Source organism: Gorilla gorilla, chromosome 10 (genome assembly GCF_029281585.2).
Source record: "Gorilla gorilla gorilla isolate KB3781 chromosome 10, NHGRI_mGorGor1-v2.1_pri, whole genome shotgun sequence".
Lineage (NCBI taxonomy): Eukaryota > Metazoa > Chordata > Mammalia > Primates > Hominidae > Gorilla > Gorilla gorilla.
In genome coordinates this window covers 86913496-86934782 of record NC_073234.2, presented here as the reverse complement: position 1 = coordinate 86934782, position 21287 = coordinate 86913496, and the positions used below count along the sequence as shown (strand labels likewise).

General features: G+C 35.5%; 1 protein-coding gene across 1 annotated transcript in view; it reads left to right on the top strand.

Moving 5' to 3' along the window:
* Positions 1–21021, top strand: part of ZFC3H1 (zinc finger C3H1-type containing) — a 54488-nt gene extending 33467 nt beyond the window's left edge. Inside the window, exons 19-35 of the mRNA XM_019038986.4 lie at positions 675–776; positions 1350–1469; positions 2451–2634; positions 3930–4116; positions 6087–6275; positions 6786–7023; positions 10387–10492; positions 10578–10776; positions 11316–11410; positions 15399–15509; positions 15777–15881; positions 16015–16180; positions 17281–17381; positions 18825–18926; positions 19614–19653; positions 19954–20016; positions 20146–21021. Coding sequence (XP_018894531.3) covers positions 675–776; positions 1350–1469; positions 2451–2634; positions 3930–4116; positions 6087–6275; positions 6786–7023; positions 10387–10492; positions 10578–10776; positions 11316–11410; positions 15399–15509; positions 15777–15881; positions 16015–16180; positions 17281–17381; positions 18825–18926; positions 19614–19653; positions 19954–20016; positions 20146–20283 — 2246 coding nt within the window. The 3' untranslated portion in view covers positions 20284–21021. The remainder of the gene's footprint in view (positions 1–674; positions 777–1349; positions 1470–2450; positions 2635–3929; positions 4117–6086; positions 6276–6785; positions 7024–10386; positions 10493–10577; positions 10777–11315; positions 11411–15398; positions 15510–15776; positions 15882–16014; positions 16181–17280; positions 17382–18824; positions 18927–19613; positions 19654–19953; positions 20017–20145) is intronic.
* Positions 21022–21287: the final 266 nt, after the last annotated feature.

Sequence of the window (21287 nt, the reverse complement as noted above, 5' to 3'; positions counted from 1 at the left end):
GGCAAGTGCATGCCAGTAGGACAGCACAGATTTAAGACATTTCCAACATTTCAGAAAGTTCTTTGGACAGAGCTCATTTAAATATTTAGTTCCATTTATTTAAAAGAAAATATTAAGCTATTTGTATAGAAACTTTACTATTGATTTTAACATAGGACCCTATTTTTACTTATTGTTTTCAAAAAATAGAGGAAGGCTGGAAATTACAATGGCTGTTGTTTCCAATTCTATAATGAAATAAGACTTCATACACTTGTGAGCAAATATTATTAAGCTTTTTCTCAGATTTGGTGCCAAGTAATAAACCTCAAGCTACAAATCTTTTGGAAGTAAAGAAAATAATAATTACTAAATTTGGTGTTATCACAGCCCAGAGTGATTGTAATGTCACTGAATCTATTTTATCACTCCCAATTTGGGACTTTAACTTAATTACTTAGTTCATTTTAGGAACTACTTTTTTTTTTTTTAATCCCAAATGGGGTATATGATGTGGTAGGATTTGCCATAGTAGTTAAGATAATACAGGCTTTGCCCTTTCAAATGCCATAGGTGTTATTGACTAGTACCATATAATCGCCTTTAATTCTTAAACTAGTTCACGTCATACATTTTAATTATCCTAGTCTCTGTAATTGATATTTATCATGAAGATTGCATTGCTCTTATTTCAGAAAAATATGTTGAGAAACTTTTTGGAGTAAACAAAGATCGAATGTCAATGGACCAGATGGCTGTTCTCCTTGTTAGCAATATCAATGAAAGTAAAGGTCATAGTAAGTACATATATAAGTGTGTGTGTGTGTGTGTGTGTGTGTGTGTGTGTACTGTATCTCTTTCTGAAAAGGACTTTTTAGTTTCTGTATGACAGAAATTTTGTTGGTATTATGTTCTTAATATAATACATATCATTTCAGGCTGGGTGCGGTGGCTCACGCCTGTAATCCCAGCACTTTGGGAGGCTGAGGTGGGCTGATCACTTGAGGTTAGGAGTTCGAGACCAGCCTGGCCAACATGGTGAAACCCCGTCTCTACTAAAAACAGAAAACTTAGCCGGGTGGTGGTGGCGTGTGCCTGCAGCCTCAGCTACTCGGGAGGCTGAGGCAGGAGAATCACTTGAACCCGAGAGGCGGAGGTTGCAGTGAGCTGAGATCGCGCCACTGCACTTCACTGCACTCCAGCCTGGGTGACAGAGTGAGACTTCCATCTCAAAAAAAAAAAAAAAAAAATACATTTCTAAGATGGAGTGAATGTAGTTCTTTTCAAATATTATTTGAGTATCCTTCAAAATGTTAAAACAAAAAAAAAACTAGTTATATCAATTAACAATCTTCTCCTATCTACTTTAGCTCCTCCATTTACAACCTACAAAGATAAAAGAAAGTGGAAGCCAAAGTTTTGGAGAAAACCTATTTCAGATAATAGCTTCAGTAGTGATGAGGAACAGTCTACAGGACCAATTAAGTATGGTAAGAAGTTATGTAATTTAAGATCCAGAATTATTAAATTGTGGTGTTCCGTCTTTATTTAACACTTTGCTAATCTTTGGTATATCAGCCTGCCTGGTTAAAAAAAATTTTTTTTAAAAACGATGCCATTGGGTTTTTAGACAATACAGTTAATTGACTGTGCAGGATTGCCTCTGAAATTGCGGGATATTTGTGTTCATGGCTCCTCTCCAGTAAATGCAAGGAGCACTGCTTAGTTAATCATTATGACTGCTTCAGATATTTCCAAACATACATTAGTTGGTGGGGAAGGTAGCTCCCGTTTGAGAACCACTGCCTAGCCTGCGTCCTCCTTAAGGGCAGGTGTTCTATTTTACTTCATCTTTGAATATGTTTTCTGACATGCAGAAGGCTCAAAAAATGAGAATGAACAAATGATGAATGAACTAATGAACAAAATAGTGTATGAATGAGTGCCTGTATGTTAGGCACATTTTACTTTCTAATTTCAAGTTTGCATTATTTGTGGATTAGCAAGTATCCAAGAGATGTATGCTATTATGTACTTATTTACACTAACGTAACACTGTTTTTCTAGTTTAGATATAGTAGAATAATCTTTATAAATTATGACTTTTACTTTCTTAATTATAATTTGCAGTTTAACAAATGTGAATTCATTTGATAATAATGAAAAAGCAGTTGAATCATAGTTACTGTTAAGTGGACTGAAAAGGTAATGTCACTTAGCCTTAAAATAGCAGAGTCCTAATTACTCCTTTTGTTCTGGTGTAATTTTTAGTAGCACCTCTTTCCACTCAGAAGGGTCCTGGTTTGGGTGATAAATTATGTCATAGCTCTACCTTAAAGCTATGAGCTAGTACATGTCATTAGACTCTTTAGGTTTTTAAGTTACTTTAAAGACGAGACCAGTTGTTTTCTTTTTCTTGCATCTGTGGACTAAAGAAAATGTGAAGCTAATAATACTTTTTTTTAAAATAGCTTTCCAGCCAGAGAACCAAATAAATGTTCCAGCTCTGGATACAGTTGTCACTCCAGATGATGTCAGATACTTTACAAATGAGACTGATGACATCGCTAATTTAGAAGCAAGTGTGCTTGAAAATCCTTCTCATGTACAACTTTGGCTCAAGCTTGCGTACAAGTACTTGAATCAAAATGAGGGGTAGGTCAGCTTCAAATCTTTGTGTAAACAGTTGCACATTTATATTTTTATGTTTGAGGTTTTTTTACTTATGGTAATCAGTCAGGTTTCTTTCCTAGTATCAATGGAGTCTTTGTTTTTTGACAAAGCCAAAAGCATTTTATTGTTTAAAAGCTATTAGACAAGTTTAAGATTAGATCTTGAGTTTGTGTGCATGGCTCAGTGTATGGGTAATAAATTATACTAAAGTTTTTTACTCCAGTAGGCTCTTATTTCAAAGTAGGATTAGTTGAAACAGTAAATTCTGACTAGTGGAATGATTGATTGTTTTTTTAAAAAATCATAGTAGTCATAGTTTGTTAATAAAATTATGATAAAATAATGGTGGAACAGGTTAAATTTTGTTAATTTGTAATGGATATTTAAAGCTTATCTGAGAACCTCCAAATTATGGTGAATTTTCTTTCTGTCTCTGTGTCATATATATTTAAATAAGGTAAATGGTAATAACTTATACAACCAATAGTTTGTATTGCAAATGGCATCTTCTAACTTCTTGGTAGTAGAAATAAGCCAAGAATAATCTTTTCATAATTATAACTTTGTAGTTACAATAATTCAAGGGTTTTTTTTTTTACACATTTCTTTGAAATATTTGACTATCTTAAAGCTTTTAAATAAGGCAGTGCTGCAGAGTGCTAATAAACCCACACATGCCTGGATGTGTTGCTTATTTAACTTTCCTGTGTGTCATTTCCATGTTCATGGGAAAAGTTACAGTGTTTTCTTTTCTGACTCATTTACTGAGTGAAGGCCAAAAGAACCATACATTATTTTATGAATAGGATCATGAGAAAGAATTATCTTCTCCAAGAGATAGCAAGCCCTTGACTGTTGAAAAGAACTATTATATTGAAAGCTTTGATATTTTGTACTTGCAGTAGCTGGCCTTGAGAGAGAGTTGTTTAACTTTTCGCATTCCCAAATGGTGTAAATCATAAAAGGTATTGCTGAATATGGACATAAAGCACATTTGAAGTTGATAATCTTAGTGGTTTTATAACACTGTACTTTTATCTGTGGTAAATGCTTACTGAACATTCACTTAAAAAAATTGTTGGGTCTATGGAAAATCAGAAACTTTTAGGCATGTGATTTAAAATCTTAAATCTAGTACCCCTTTTCATAAGCGATCCTGACTTCTTGGTAAATTCTAGTAGAAAATGGAATTTTAAAATTGACTCATTGGATTAGCCCTATTTAAATTTTCAAGCAGGTTCTAAAAAGCACTTCCACCTTTTCTTTTATATATACAGGGAGTGCTCAGAATCCTTGGATTCTGCTTTAAATGTTCTGGCGCGAGCATTGGAAAATAACAAAGACAATCCAGAAATTTGGTGCCATTACCTCAGATTGTTCTCAAAAAGAGGAACCAAGGACGAGGTGCAGGAAATGTGTGAAACAGCTGTTGAATATGCTCCAGATTATCAAAGCTTTTGGACTGTGAGTAGAAAAGATAACGTACGTGTGTGTGTGTGTGTGTGTGTGTGTATAATTATTTGGATCATCTTAAATATTGATAAGTAGCTTAATAGAGCATATGCTTTATCTGAATATAGACATAATAACCTTACTTTCAGTTTCTAGTAACCACAAAGCCACTTCTGGATCAGAATTTAGACTAAGCAAGAAGAAAATATTTAGTGAAGAGGTGATTTTTTTGTTGTTGTTGTTAACTTTATTGGTAAAGAAAAAATGTAAAATTATTAAAAATTTCACACTTACCTATTTTTACACAGTTTTAGTTTGGGCAAAGTTAAGTGTAGCTTTTGCAAAACACCTGAAAAAATTGTTTCTTTTAAATTTATCTTAAATTGCCTCTATAAAATTATAATGACTGCCAGGAAACATTTTTGTCTTTTTATTATTTGTTTCCATTACTTATAGAAATAATCCCAATCTGTAATTCACACTAATATCTAAAATTGCCAAGCTAAAAACATTTGATTGGGGAAAAAATGGCCTCTTCCTCCAAGAGAATGAGATGGTTTTTTTGGCTGTCAGTTTTTGAGGCGGGGCCTCACTATGTCACCCAGGCTGGAGTGCAGTAGTGCAGTCGTGACTCACTGCAGCCTCTACCTCCTGGACCCAAGTCCTCCTGGACTCAGCCTCCTGAATAGCTGGGGCCACACATGCGTGCTACCATGCCTGGATAGTTTTTAGATTTTTTGTAGAGATGGGTTTTTGCTCTGTTGCCCAGGCTGGTCTTGAACTCTTGGGCTCATGCAATCCTCCTGCCTGGGCCTCCCGAAGTGCTGGGACTATAGATGTGAGCCACCATGCCCAGCCAAGAATGGGATGTTTTTTACCCAGACTTAAAATTATAATTGATCCACTTGAGAAATAAAATAAATATTCACCTGAACTTTTATCACCTGAACTTGGGAGCCATTAGTTTCAGATAAATTTTTAAATAAATCTATTGCTGTCAAATCTGTCATTTACTTACCAACTGAAGTTGTGAACCAAATAGATTTGGATAACATGATACCCCTCAATAAACTTGCTACTCTATTTCTTACTCTTTGAACTCAGGTAGTGAACAGATTTGGATAGTAAAGCATGCTTGATTTTTTTTTTTTTTTTAACCTAGAGCATTGTACCAAAGTGAATGCTGTTATCACTACAAGATTTTATAGGGTGTGGAATATTCAAAAGATGTAATATTTTTCTTTGAAATTGCTTGGTCTTTAATGTGTTTTGTCATGGATTTCCTTTCTTTCTTTTTAAATCTTTTTTGAGACGGAGTCTTGCTCTGTCACCCAGGCTGGAGTGCAATGGTGTGATGTTGGCTCACTGCAACCTCCGTCTCCTGGGTTGAAGCGGTCCTCCTGCCTCGGCCTCCCAAGCAGCTGGGACTGCAGGCATGCACCACTGTGCCTGGCTAAATTTTGTATTTTTAGTACAGATGGGGTTTCACCATATTGGCCAGGCTGGTCTCAAACTCACGTGATCCACCCACCTTGGCCTCCCTAAGTGCTGGGATTACAGGCATGAGCCACCGCGTCCAGCACATTTCTAATATAAATCTATTCTCAAAACTTTTATACAGTCACACACCTAAGCAACACAAATTGTATGTGATAATAAATGTGTACTTTTGGATATTCATCATGATCTTGCTGCGATTTACCTTTTAAGTCAGGGAAAAGAGAAATGAAATTGCTTCAGTGATATCTCTAAGAGTATATCTGTATTGTTTCAGTTTTCATTTGATTCCACTTTTCGATATGTGATAGAAGAGGGAGTCTAGGTTGTAGTACTAGAAGATGGATTTATACATTTTTACAATAATCCTTTTTGCAGAAGTTGAAGATTTACTATGAGATGGTTTCTTAATGAAATGTGAAAAGTCTATAGTTTTGGTTTGTTCCTGAAAGGCAACATTAATAATATAAAGGCCCTTTGGGCAGTTTCTACACCTAGAAAGCACCTTTGAAGAAAAGGATTACGTATGTGAGAGAATGTTGGAGTTTCTGATGGGAGCAGCCAAGCAGGAAACATCGAATATTTTGTCCTTTCAGCTTTTAGAGGCTCTTTTGTTTAGAGTTCAGCTGCACATATTTACTGGAAGATGCCAAAGTGCACTGGCAATTTTACAGGTAAGCACTTGCTACAGCATTTAATTGCATTTTGTAGAAAAAGTTTAAAAGGTCTACACCGTTATCCATAGCATTATTTAATGGTTGAAAGCACAAGATTTGGATTTGAATCCTTATTTTTCCACTTACTAGTAAGTCATGTGACATTGGGTAAGTTTATGACTTTATTTCCTCATTTGCCTGATGGGTGTAATATCTGTAGAGTTTTTATAAGTTTTCAATGAAAATATTTTATGTTAAGTATCCACCGATAAACTTCAGGATTCAAGCCATAAAGGAAAAAAATCAGTCTGATGAAAATAATCTATATGGGTGTGGTTTAAAAGATTTTTTTTCTTTTTACTGTTTTGTCTTTGCCTTATTAGATTTTAAGTATCAGGACACTTAAAATGTACAAATAAATGTGACCTTTTTATTATTTCATAAACTTTAGCATAGTAAAAATTATGTTAATCTGGTACTGACGTCTCTAGATAATTTTTTTATCAAAAAATTTTAAATTTTGCCTAGAATGCATTGAAATCTGCTAATGATGGAATAGTAGCCGAATACCTTAAAACCAGTGATCGATGTTTGGCATGGTTGGCCTACATACATCTTATTGAATTCAACATTCTCCCTTCAAAATTTTATGATCCATCTAATGATAATCCTTCAAGAATTGTTAACACTGAATCATTTGTAATGCCATGGCAAGCCGTTCAAGATGTAAAGACTAATCCTGACATGTTGTTGGCAGTTTTTGAAGGTAAGTATAAAGTTTATAAATTGTAATATCAACTGTTATAACATCAGTGTTTAGAACATTAACTACCCATTATTGTGATTCTCTGTAATTAAGTGGAACAAATTTATATCTCTATATTGCAAGTTTTAGTTTCACAATTTATTAGGCAAATTAAGTATTGAATCAGAGAAGATGGACACTGGCATCTTTGAAAACCAATAACTGCACGATATTACATTGTTTATCTTTCTTTTTTTTTTTTTTTTTTTTTTTTTGAGACGGAGTCTTGCTTTGTCGCCCAGGCTGGAGTGCAGTGGCGCGATCTCGGCTCACTGCAAGCTCCACCTCCCGGGTTCACGCCATTCTCCTGCCTCAGCCTCCCGAGTAGCTGGGACTACAGGCGCCCACTACCACGCCCGGCTAATTTTTTGTATTTTTAGTAGAGACGGGGTTTCACCGTGTTAGCCAGGATGGTCTCGATCTCCTGACCTCGTGATCCGCCCGCCTCGGCCTCCCAAAGTGCTGGGATTACAGGCGTGAGCCACCGCGCCCGGCCTGTTTATCTTTCTGATTGTGGCAGAGGATATCTGTTAAATGCGTAGAGAAAATAAATTATGTAAGTTTGATGAATTGATTAAATCAGAGACCTAGGTACTTTTTTTTTTTTTAGCAGTCCATTAAGGTGGAAGTTTAAAGATTTCTATTTTTTCAACCAATTAGTATTTTCTCCATCAGTCAGTGAGTTTGGTTGCTTCTCTATATTAAATGATACGACTATTGTGGAACACATTACAAGATATAAAGCCTCTTCCTGAAGGATGTATATAGCCTAGTCAGAAGATAAAATCTATACATTTGTCATAATTATTAAACATACAAGGCCATTTAACTGTGTGTTAGTATATAGTCTAAATTGTATGCTATGTAAAAGAGACTAGGGCCGGGCACAGTGGCTCACGCCTATAATCCCAGCCAAGGAGGCCAAGGTGCGCGGATCGCCTGAGGTCAGGAGTTCGAGACCAGTCTGGCCAACATGATGAATCCCCATCTCTACTAAAAATACAAAATTTAGCCGGACGTGGTGATTCACGCCTGTATTCCCAGCTACTCGGGAGGCTGAGGCATGAGAATTGCTTGAACCCAGGAGGCGAAGGTTGCAGTGAGCTGAGATCACGCCATTGTACTTCAGCCTGGATAACAGAGTGAGACTCAGTCTCTAAAAAAAAAGAAAAAAAAAAGAGACTAGGATCTGTGATTTATAGAATTATTTGATACAGGCCATGAACCCAAAGGGAAGAGATTATTATAGATTGGCATGATCAAGGAAGTCTTCATAGAAGAATGGGGACCTGGAGCTAGATGTTGAAGCATGGCTATCAGTATGACAAAGTGGGTCTCGTCAGAGATGGGGTGGACCGTTGTCTTATTTATCATTTTACTCCTAAGGGCCTGTAAGGATGTCTGGCAAATTATTAAGTGTTTATTAAATACCCTGTGAAGGAAGGAGAGAAAAGAAAGGACATTACTGTTAGGGGAGTTAAATAAACAAAAAGCAACACGTAGAAGGGAATTTATGCAATGGATTGGAAGTGAGATTGGGAAAAGGGATACGTCTTATCGGACTGACAATTCTGTGCTGGACAATAGTAGTGATTAAGCTTGATAAGTAGAATGATACTTGATTGTCAAGAATCTTGAAAATGTGGTAGACTTGATGGCAGTAGAGGTTCTTTAAGAAAGAGAATGTGCTTGAAGAGAAATTATGCCAATGGTAGGAAAACCAACCAGAAGCTGATGGCAGTAACTGAAGTACAAGAAAAGTATTCTGGTAAGGAGGATATTAGAGATATTTTAAGTTATCACATGGAAATATGTGGGGGTGAGGCGGGGGGGCGTTGAAGATTAAATGTCAGGGAAGAGGAGAAGGAGTAAACAAAGATTTCAGGGTTTTGAGACTGGGAAAAGGAAAGTGTCATTAATAGAAAACTGGTAAGTTGGGAAGACTGATTTTGATGGTAGGAGTAGTATTTGTGATTGTAATTGGTCATTCAAGTGGAAATGATTGTTGGCGGTAGGAAATAAGGAAGTGGACCTTGGCCGTGCGTGGTGCCTCACATCTGTAATCCCAGCACTTGATAATCTGCTGAGGCATGTGGATCACTTGAGGTCAGGAGTTTGAGACCAGCCTGGCCAACGTGGTGAAACCCCATCTCTACTAAAAATACAAAAACTAGTCGGGCCTGGTGGTGTGTGCCTGTAATCCCAACTACTCGGGAGGCTAAGGCAGGATAATTGCCTGAACCCAGGAGGCAGAGGTTGCAGTGAGCCGAGATCGTGCCACTGCACTCCAGCCTGGGCAACAGAGCAAGACTCCATTTCAAAAAAAAAGGAAGTGGACCTTAATTGGACAATTATCAATACATAAGTGGATTTGAGTGTTATTCACATAGAAGTTACTGTGTTACAGGGTGCTTTACAGTTTTTATAATGTGCTTTTGAAGTAAATTATGCAGTAGTTGAGGCTATGAGATATTTTTTCTGAGGAAATGAGATTTAAGAGCATAACAGTAAGGAGTAAAAGGGAGAGTAGAGTCATTAAAATGGGACTAAGAGGAAATTTAAACAATCTATTGGAAGCAGAGGCAAGAAGAAATTAAAAAGAAGGGAAAGAACACTGTCAAATGTGAAATAAAATGAAGGTGGAGGTGAGCTTTTATGTTTGGTTAGATATGAGTCCTTATGAATGAACTTCAAGAGGACAATTTCAAAGTGATTGCATTCACTTTTAAACTCCACAGATCTGGGAAGCTGTGGTACCATTGGGTAAGGAGGAAATGGTCACAGCTGGGCAAAGTAAACATTGTACCATTTAATAAGTGGCGAAAAGATCAAGAAAGAACTCTTTACAAGGGGAAAAGTGTGTTTTGATGGAGTAAGGAAAGGATCTAGTGTGGAGAGACATTCAAATGGCTGTGGGGCAGCAGAGCAAGACCTCCTTTGCAGTGGTCAGGGAAAGATGAAAAGATAATTTATTCTGTAATTTTTTTTTTTGTTGAGATGGGTTTTAAAGAATTTAGGATAATTGCAGAGATATTTGTTTAAATGAAAACACTGATAGATGCAAAAGCTCATATGGGATGGCTTTATTCTTACCAGGAAAGTTGAGGGTAAGGAACTGAATTTTAGGATTTTGGAGATTACTTGAATTACTTCCTTTGAGTAAAAGCCAGAAGCTTAGTAAAGGTGAATAAGATGATGTGATGGATGGGTAATCAAAGGGAGGGGTCATCTTTTCCCATTGGTCTCTCAGAGTTGAAGTAACACAGTCAAGTATTTCATTTTTATGATTGACGTGATTCATGTTGTTGTGATGTTTTTGGGTAGATGCAGTGAAAGCTTGCACAGATGAGAGCCTTGCTGTTGAGGAAAGAATAGAGGCCTGCCTTCCACTTTACACAAACATGATTGCTCTGCACCAACTCCTGGAGAGGTACAACTTAATTGCCAAGCAGCTAACCTTATATTAAAAAGTGATCTTTTCATGTCTTTAGCCTTTTTTTTTCTTTTTTGTTAAGGTATGAGGCTGCAATGGAGCTTTGTAAATCTTTATTGGAATCATGTCCTATTAACTGCCAGTTGCTGGAAGCCCTTGTTGCATTATATTTGCAAACAAATCAGCATGACAAAGCCAGAGCAGTGTGGCTTACTGCATTTGAAAAAAATCCTCAGAATGCAGAGGTTTTTTATCATATGTGCAAATTCTTCATCTTACAGGTAAAAATGATGCATAATTCTTAAATATGATGCATAATTCTTAAATATGATGCTTCTATGTTTCAAATTTTGCTATTGGCCTCACCAGGAAGTGTTTCCTGGTCCTTTTACCCTTTGCAAGCCGTGTTAGGTGTTCCTTCTCTCTTTGCCATAGCACTTGCTACAGTGCTTTGTAATTTTATTCCTAGCTGCTTTAATATATACTGTACTAAACTTCTTGAAGGCAAGGAACATGTTTACTCATATTTGCAGCCCAATGCCTACCACAGTGCTAGATGGCTAATACGTAATTGGTGGATGAAATGTGAGCCTGTGGTAATACTAGAAGTTAAGCTGTTTAATCATTAGTTGAACTTAATTCAGAGAGTAAAATATAATAAAAGTTTTCTGAGTATGTCTCAAACTTATCCCCTCCGCCCCTTACCCACCCAAGAAACTTAATCTAATGAGTACTTTTTTAAGGCTTTTTTTCTCCCTCGTGACATTTTAATTAAACATTGTAAGCCTGATATATATCCCCCTCCCTCTTTTTAAAATAGAATCGAGGCGATAATCTTCTTCCATTTTTGCGGAAATTTATTGCATCCTTCTTTAAACCGGGGTTTGAGAAGTATAATAACTTGGATCTGTTTCGGTAAGTTGTAGAATTCTTAGTTTGTAGAGGAATGAGAGAGCACAGTTCAGTAGAAAGATTACAGTTTTTTTCTTATGTGATAACATTTTAGACTGACTTTTTAGTACTTGAATACCCACTTAACAGAATACTCGAAACAGAATAAATAGAACAATAAAAAGGGAGGCAAGATGGAAAATTCTTTAACATTCTGTGGATTAAACACACTGTACAAAGTAAGGCATATATTAACACCATAGTAACTCATTCTTTTACTTTATCGTTATTGTTGTTAATTTTAGTACTTAATATTATAGCACTTAATTATCCCAAGGCAATCTCAGTGATTTTTTACAAAATGTATTTTCATTTATTTGATAGGTCATCAAAGTGAATATAAATAATATGCCTTTTTCTTTTTTTAATTCTGAAGAGAACTGCTCTAGCCTCTGAAATGTTATGGAGTAAGACGTTTCAGAGGATTCTTTTCTCAACCATTAATTTCTTAATAGCTCGTATAGAGCTGTGCTTGCTGTCTTTCCTGAGAGTTCCTATTCCAACAATAAGAGGTCATGGCAGATTTTGAATAATGATTTTTTGGGGGGAGGCTCTTAAAATTATTTTTCCTTTGTCCTCCTCATCTCTTTATGGGGTTAGCAAACTTTTTTCTTAAGAGCCAGAAAGTAAATATTTTAGGTTAGCAGGCCATGTAGTCTATTACCACTACTCTATTATGTTGCTTTATTGAGAAACCAGCCATAGATGAAATGCAAGTGAATGGTTATGACTGTGTCCCAGTACAACTGTTTACAAAAATAGGCATGGTTTGCCGATCCTAAGTAAAACAGCATCAAAAGGAAAATATTTTATCACGACATACTCTATTATTTTGTATTAGGAAGAACAAGAGAAGAAAGACCTAAGCTGAATATCTCCCCAAAAAATTTCTTGTAGAAAATACAGATGAGCGAAAATAGAATCTTAAAGCCCAAATTTTGTTAAGTAAGTGATCTATCCAACCTAGAACTTGTTTTTTGTTTTGTTTTGTTTTGTTTTTTTAATTTTATTTTAAGAGAACGGAATCTTGGTCTGTCTCTCAGGCTGGAGTGCAGTGGTGCGATCTCACCTCATTGCAACCTCCGTCTCCCAGGTTCAAGCAACTCTCCTGCCTCAGCCTCCTGAGTAGCTGGGATTACAGGCGCACACCCCCACGCCCGGCTAATTTTTTTGTATTTTAGTAGTGACAGGTTTCACCGTGTTACCCAGGATGGTCTCGAACTCCTGAGCTCAGGCAATCCGCCTGCCTTGGCCTCCCAAAGTGCTAGGATTACAGGTGTGAGCCACTGTGCCCGGTCCACCCTAGAACTTGTTGTGAACATGGCAGTTTTATTTAAGATTTGGGGACACTATTCCCTCCCAGACTTGAGTCTTTATATATGTCCTCTTATGGTAGCCAGTTTATTGCCATAGCGATTTTAGTGCCCTTCCCAAAGGGCCCTTCTTTCTGCTCTGTTACATCCAGATTAATATTTACAAATAATTACAAATGAAATAATTTTAAATGCAAATTAATAGAAAATAATTAAACTTCCATAAGGGATTTAGAGATTTTTCAGCTTCTCCATACTCAGTTTCTTCCTCGTTTAAATTAGTTTGCTTTAACATCTCAAGCTCAGGCAAAGGACTAATTCAAGGCTGAACCTTAGAGACTTGCTGGTTCTGATCTTGGGCACAGAGATAATTGGTTTAGTTTAAAAGAAAATGCTACCAATTTCTGCCTTGGTAACTAATGAAAGATCTTCAGATCTTCTTGATGCCAGCTTAATTAGGCAGAATAAATAAGCATCAATAAAAATTTGAAAATGAGTTGTCTCCAAATATATTCTCATTACTAAGTCATCTTTATTAAATTCCTTTGTGGAAATAGTCATAATTCACTGAGAATTAAGAGAAAAAAGTATCCTGTTTATAGCTTAGACAATAGTGAAACTCTTGGTTACACAAAGATTGTGCATTTCTGTTAGAGAGTCTTTTTCATCAGATACTAGGAGAATGATGATAGATGAGACAATTTTTGGCATTGCCATACTTATTGTATATTGATATAAGTTTTTTAAATTCATAAGTTGTCAACGTTTATTAATAGGAGAAATCTGCTCTTAATTGGTTCAAAATACTTTTAAAATTTCATGAGTAGAAATTGTTAAGCAAAATACTTAGCACTATAATTTTTACCTGGAGTTGAATTCTGTCAACTCTCTATGTGACATTTAGTATAAAGATGGCAGGCAGAAAGAACTAGATAGGGTAATTTTCATGTGTTTCGAGTCAATCTGAAGATTAAGTAGATAGCCAGAAAAATTAATTTGGGGATTTCATTTACTTTAGTAAAGTTAAACTAGGGATTATAGTCTTAAATAGATTAGATTTGAAGTCATCTCTTCTGACCATCTCAGTTTTCAGTGAGGAAGTTAAGGGATTAACTCATGGTGATGTAGCTTGTCTTGGCAAAGTCAGGATGATAACCTAACTTCTAGATGTTCTGTTTCTTCTCTTTCTTGTGTTTGCCCCCCATACAGCCCGTCTAATTCATTAAGACTTGTTCCCTTGCAATTATTTAAAAATTTAAGATAAATAGTTATACTAGATTGTCATTTTTGTGATCAATGTATTTCCTTTAAAAACATTGTTCTTAAAGATGGTGGTAAGTATCATACACACAAATTAAAATACATTGGAAGGAAAATGGACTTAGTCAAGTAGAATTCTATACTGATTGACTTCTTAGAGTCACTGGGATTGACTTACAATCCTAGTAAGTATTGTGGCTTTTCAAGAAGGGGCTATAATTTGTAGTATTTCCCAACCTTATTTGATCGTAGATCTTTTGACAGGTACCTTACAGGCTAATGTGTTATAGAATACACTTTGATATCATGTCTAAAATTAAACTTAAATGGGTTGTATGTGTGTATGGCTGTATGTGAGAGAGATTACTTTCAGATATAAGGTTTAGTAAATCTTTTTTTTTAAGAAAGGGTCTCACTTTATAACATGGGCTGGAGCACAGTGGTGTGATCTCAGCTCACTGTAACCTCTGCCTCCTGAGTTCAAGCTATTCTCCCACCTCAGCCCGGGAGTAGCTGGGACTACAGGTGTGCATCACCACACCTGACTAATTTTTGTATTTTTTTGTAGAGATCTTGGGGTTTCACCCAAGTTGTTAGCCAGGCTGATCTTGAACTCCTGACCTTAAGTGAACCACCCGCCTCAGCCTCCCAAAGTGCTGGGATTACAGGTGTGAGCCACAGCCCCAGGCCTTGTAAATCTTTTTTTTAACAAGAAAGTACAGATTTCATTGGAAAATTTCAGATACTTGGTAGACTCATTTGTTCTTTATAAACTAGGTTTAATTAGAGGATTATGGTGTTTTGTTTAATCTTGGGGATAGAATAAAAAATTCATTTTAGGAGGAGAGTTTTTCATATAGGTATAAAATAATAAAACTGTGGCCAGGCGCAGCAGCTCATGCCTGTAATCCCAGCACTTTGGGAGGTTGAGGCAGGAGAATTACTTGAGTCCAGGAGTTCAAGACCAACCTCGCCAACATGGTGAAACACCATCTCTATTACAAATACAAAAATTAGCTGGGTGTGGTGATGCATGCCTGTAAGTCCCAGCTACTCGGGAAGCTGAGACATGAGAATCACTTGAACCTGGGAGGTGGAGGTTGCAGTGAGCTGAGATCATGCCACTGCACTCCAGCCTGGGTGACAGAGTGAGACTCTGTCTCAAAAACAAACAAACAAACAAAAAAAAGCATTTTGAGTAATGTGTAATCCTAGAGATGTGACCGAAGAGGTATGGTATACCTATGAAAAGAAAGTCTCATTGCTTTCTAAAAAAAATTTCAATGAAATTTAAGTGAAACTAACGATTTTAAAAACTATGTGTGTAATTCATGTGTGGGTAGGTGTAATTTAAAACAATATTTGGATTTTTTTTTCAGGTATCTCTTAAATATTCCAGGACCAATTGACATTCCATCTCGTTTATGTAAAGGGAATTTTGATGATGATATGTTTAACCACCAAGTTCCTTATTTGTGGCTGATTTACTGGTGAGACATCCACTGTGGAGAGATATTGCATACTAGGCCTGCATTTGCTTTTTATTACTGAATTACACTGTGTTTGTTATAATTAACTTGATGTTAAAGTCATTGAAGCACAATTGAAGAGATGCTAAGGTTTAGTATATACTAGAGAAGAAAGATCAAAAGAAGGATTCTATTGTAATAACATCTGTAATGTTTAAAATACTTTGTCATTCCTTCACCTGATGGAAATGAATGATAGGCATATGTTTTCCTTCATTTTTTAAACAGCCTTTGTCATCCTCTTCAATCAAGTATTAAAGAAACAGTGGAGGCATATGAGGCAGCATTAGGGGTGGCTATGAGATGTGATATAGTACAGAAGATATGGATGGAGTAAGTTTAGGTTTTCTTGATAAGAATGGGATTTGGGGATAAAGGGGTATGATCGGGAAAGGGGTGACCAGCTTTCTTGGTGAGAGAACTACTGTCTTAGTTATTCTAAATTATAATATTTTTCTTTTGGCAGTTATCTTGTCTTTGCGAATAATAGAGCTGCTGGATCCAGAAACAAAGTTCAAGAATTCAGATTTTTTACTGATTTAGTGAATAGATGTTTGGTTACAGTCCCTGCCCGATACCCCATTCCTTTTAGCAGTGCTGATTACTGGTCCAACTATGAATTTCATAATAGGGTAAGAACTCAAAACTTTTTTCTTTAGATATTTGTGTAAAACAAAGAGACTTTAAAAATGATAGCAAAACTCCTGTTTTATATCAAGAGAGCTTTTCCTAGGACTACTTTCTTAACATTCACTATTATTCTTGACTATGTTTCTTATTTATCTATTCAGAGTCTAGCAATAGAGCCCTTTAAGGCACAATTAAAATGTGCATTAATTATTATGTTATGGTTATGAAAATTTAACATTTGAAGCAAAATTGAAGGGATATTAAGGTGTAATACATATTAATGAAAAAACACGTCAAATGAAAGATTCTATTGTAATACCGGTAATGTTTTGCTTGAGTAGTTGAAAATTCTACTGAATGAAAAATTTAGTAACTTCAAAATACATAAGAATGGACTTATACATTGTAGCTGCTCTCTTTGTTAATATTTTGTCAAGCAAATATAGCTATACACAAGGCATAAGAAAGTTTAAAATTAGGTGCTGCTTATAATTCTAAAAGTAGAATCTAATTAATGATATAGTTTTGTGATTATCTTTTAAAAAATTTTTTTTTCAGACACCACTTTTATTCAGTGCATTATAGGCTAAAAAGCTCCTTGCTAAAGCTCATTGTAGACTAAAACATATATATGTTTTATTTATTTATTTTTGGTGGGGTGGTTTTGTTGCTAATCAGGATAACCAATTATTATGCTTTGTACTTCTATGCCATTCTTTATCCCAGGATCTCAAACCACTTTATGGACATTAAGTCATTTACACACGGGCATTCCATGAGCAAGATGTGGCAGGTATTATTAGCCCTATGACTTGCCGAGCTATACAGCAAGTAAAGGTAGACTCAGGAATGAAAACCCAGACTCCTGGCTTCTTGTCAGTGTTCTGCCCATGGCTCTCATCACTAGACCATATTTCCTAATTCATATTTGGAAAATCACTAATAAAATTAATGGTAGGAACTGTAACTCACAACATCATACATTATTATAATTTATACATTCATATCTTAAAGACCATTTTGGTTTTCGTGTTAAAACACATAGGTAATTGGATTTCACATTTTGGTTGCATTCATTTTTCACCCCCCTCAACCTTTACAGGTTATTTTCTTTTATTTGAGCTGTGTTCCAAAGACCCAGCATTCCAAAACCTTGGAACGGTTTTGTTCAATTATGCCAGCTAATTCTGGACTTGCATTGAGGTAAGAAAAACTTAACATTCTTTTGGTCCTCTGCCTAATGGAATAGGCTCTTTATATAAGATTATTCTTGAAAACTTGATAAAAATAGTCTGTTGTTCCACTATGTCCTCATGAATATATACTGCTTAATTTCAGAGTTGTTAAGCCAATATTTAGCTATTCATTCAAAAGTCAGTGTAAAAATTCTGGTCGCTTCAGAAAACTTCAGGTTACAAAGGGGCAAATAATTCCATTCAAGTAAAGTTCATCTGTGTTCCCTAAACACACACCATCTGTCCTTAGCATGTGCATTATAAGCAGTAAGCTTGTTTTCCATGGCAAGGGAATATTATTTAAGATGTTTTCATATTTTCACCTAGGTCAGTTGCTCTCAAATATTGGCAAACATTAGAATCTCCTGGGATGCTCATTTAAAATGTAGATTCCTGACCTTGAGCCCTCACACCACATTTTTGAAGCACTGATTAGGGATTTCATATATTCAATCAGAACGAGATTTCTCAGCCTTTCTTTGTAGTTTCTCTCCTCTGATACAGCAAATCCACTTTCATCCACAAGAATTATGCTTTTTAATTCAAAAAGGTACCCTGCATGCTAATGCACTGGCTTCCACGTGTGCCGTCATTCCCATTGCATCAGTTGTATCTTAATGTTTTATGGATCATAAGATGCCTAAAATATTTATGAAATGTTCCCTTATGTTTTAAAGGATTTACATTTCATTTAGCATGTATGTGGGGAAAATCGTATAAAAGTTTAAAAACTAAAGTTGAGACAAACATAATGGTAGTATTTTACAGTTTTCTTAGCAAGCCTGCCAATCTGTAGAAGCTCATTACAGAAATGTTATGAAACACCTTTGATAAAATGTGAAATAGAAAATGTCATATTTTGACATGATTTTCCATCGTGATAGGCATTTTAGAATATAGGTAGTTTACTTGTTTATTTTGTTGGTAAATCCCTACGTCTGTGTTTTGATACTTATTTCCTCTGGTCATCCCTGTTCTTTTTTTCCAGGAGAATAAAGAACTTTAATAGTTACTATACATGCATTTTAGTTCAAGAAACATTCAAGATTGATCATACTCTAAGAAAGAAAAATACCAGGAAATTGCATTACCATCAAGCCATTACTTTAAAAAAAAATTGGGGTGGGAAACAGGGACTGTTATTTGGCGGGAATGCTTTCGTGTCCTATAGAAATACGTGGACCTTAGTGTAGTTTGGTAAGATGAGCATAGATCTTGACTTGACCTCTTTGTAGTTTGCACATTCCTGTCCCAGGGTAATTTTTGTAAGAGGCATTCTAAAATATTTGCTGGGTAGTCTTGATGGAATTTAACTAATCAAAATTTATACTTCGTCATTGTGCTCATAGAGCACATTTGGGGTTCGTTACACTTGCAATGCTTTGTTCATTTTCCTGAATGTACTTTACAGGTTACTTCAACATGAATGGGAAGAAAGCAATGTTCAGATTCTGAAACTTCAAGCCAAGATGTTTACATATAATATCCCAACATGCCTGGCCACCTGGAAAATGTAATGCAACAATCATGTACATGTTTTTATAGCTATTGCTTTTATTTATAAGGTTTGCTCCAGACAGGTAAATCTGAAATGACATCTATATATATATATATATATATATATTTTTTTTTTTTTTTTTTTTTTTTTCCTGGACAGATTGCTACTCTTAATTTAGATTTGTTTTTAGCATTTACTGAGGTTTAATGAGAGTGAGTACTCATTAAGAATAGCCTCTAAAAGCAAAAAGCGTAGACTTTTAATTTTCTTTGAAGGAGAACATTTAGGTAACAGTACTGTTATCAAACAAATCTGCTACAGACATTTTAAGACCACCTCTTGAAATGGTGGTGTGTCTACCCTGTTGTAGTCTGATTTCTTCTTTCTTTTAAAGGTATTAGTGCTAGGTATTTTTGACTAGTAATTATGAGGTGTTTTTTTTTTTGTTTTTTTCTCCTGTGAACGTTATTTATGTTCAAAACACTGGTCTGCTTTTTTCTTGTAAAGTTGATAAAAATTGTTGAATTTTTCTTTTCACTATAGGTTTTCCTCCTTGGAAGTTTAGCCTGTTAACTTTCAGGAAGTTTTGTACTCAGATTCCCACAGTCAGTATTCTGCCAGTGGTGGTGTTTCATTTTGTTCAAAGATATGTAAATTTTTCTTTTCCTTTTTCTATATTTCTTTTTTTTTTTTTTCTCTTAGAGCCATTGCTGCTGAGATTGTTCTAAAGGGACAAAGAGAGGTAAGCCATGGTTGAATCTCAGATGGGTCACTTTTAAAAAGTTTTTCTGCCCCTTTTGTTGACTTCTCAATTTAAAAGAATTAAAGCACAGAAGTTAACATTTCATGCACACTAAGAACCAAGTGGGGAAACAAAAGTAGTTAACATTTTAAGAGCACCAAATATTCGGAAACTCCAAAACTCAGCATAACCATTTTGTCTCAGATGTTATTGTGAATTACCATTCTTTAAACAGATGGAATTATGAAGGTGTTTTTCATTATATTTTCTGATGGAATTGTGTGTATATCTATCTTACAGGTCCACCGTTTATATCAGAGAGCCTTACAGAAGTTACCTCTTTGTGCATCACTGTGGAAAGATGTAATGCTTTTTATCTTTTATTTTATCTCGATGTTTTCCTGTAAATTTTCTGCATGTGCCATATCCATTGATGTGGTAATGCTCAAACTCTAGCTAAGTCTTACTTCTGTGCTTCCCTGTCTTTTACAGCAACTCTTGTTTGAAGCATCAGAAGGAGGTAAAACTGATAACCTGAGAAAACTAGTTTCCAAGTGCCAAGAGATTGGAGTCAGCCTAAATGAGCTCTTAAATTTAAACAGTAACAAAACAGAAAGCAAGAATCACTGAACACTGGGTGCAGTCAGTTCTAAGTCCTTATAATAATTGCCAAAATTATTTGAATGATTCTTCAAGATTAGGCTGATCCCTGGCTAAGGTCTGTGTAAGGCAGACAAGCGTTATTGATCGTATCAAGTTCCCTACAATATCCTGTCCTCAAAACCGGAAGCAATGAACATGATCCTCTTCGGTTGGATAAATGAACTTCCTGTTTGGCCTGCTTCTAGGCCCTGCCAGATTCTCATAACATCATATACGTAAGTATAGTTCCTCAAAGTGACTGACATTTATTTTAATTTTGCTTTGTTTTTTTTTTATTTTCTCCCCCATTCCTTTATTTTGTGTTATTCCTGATTCACTTGACACTCTCTGATGCCTGAGAGATTCCTGTTTGGGATTTAATATCCAGGGCTGTGTTTACAGTAAAAAAGCAGGCAGTCCCTTTTAGTTTTTCCTTTTTAAATTTTTTTGAGATTCTTCATTTCAGGATTTAAAACTATAGCAGTCCATCTTAAGGAAAGTGTAACTGCCATGGCCACAAGTCTGCTAGTTGCACTTGAATGCTCTATCAGGGTTGTTTATTACCCTTTCTACGTTCTGGACTCCTTGCCGAGACTGTTTAACTTGAAGATTAAAGAAACTATTGCAAATGCCAGTGCATCAGAACCTAAGAGTGGTCAAATATTATGTGCAATTTTTTTGTAAAGAAATTTTAATTTATAATAAAGTTTAACAGTTTAAAGAACAGTTAATATTTGAACTGCTTTGTATTGAAATACTACTTTGTAGTATTAAAATTGTTTATATACTTTTTTAATATAAGTTAACTTTCTAAAAACTCTTGCTGTCTTTATTCACTTTTCACACTGGTGGGAAAGGGTTGAAGTCGGAGATACGGATATTCACCATAACTTATAGCAATACTTTTTTATCTTGAAACTGCTTTCCCATTAAAAAAAAAATTTAATGACTTTTTAATTCATGAGAAGATGGATACTGTTGTGAGGACAGTG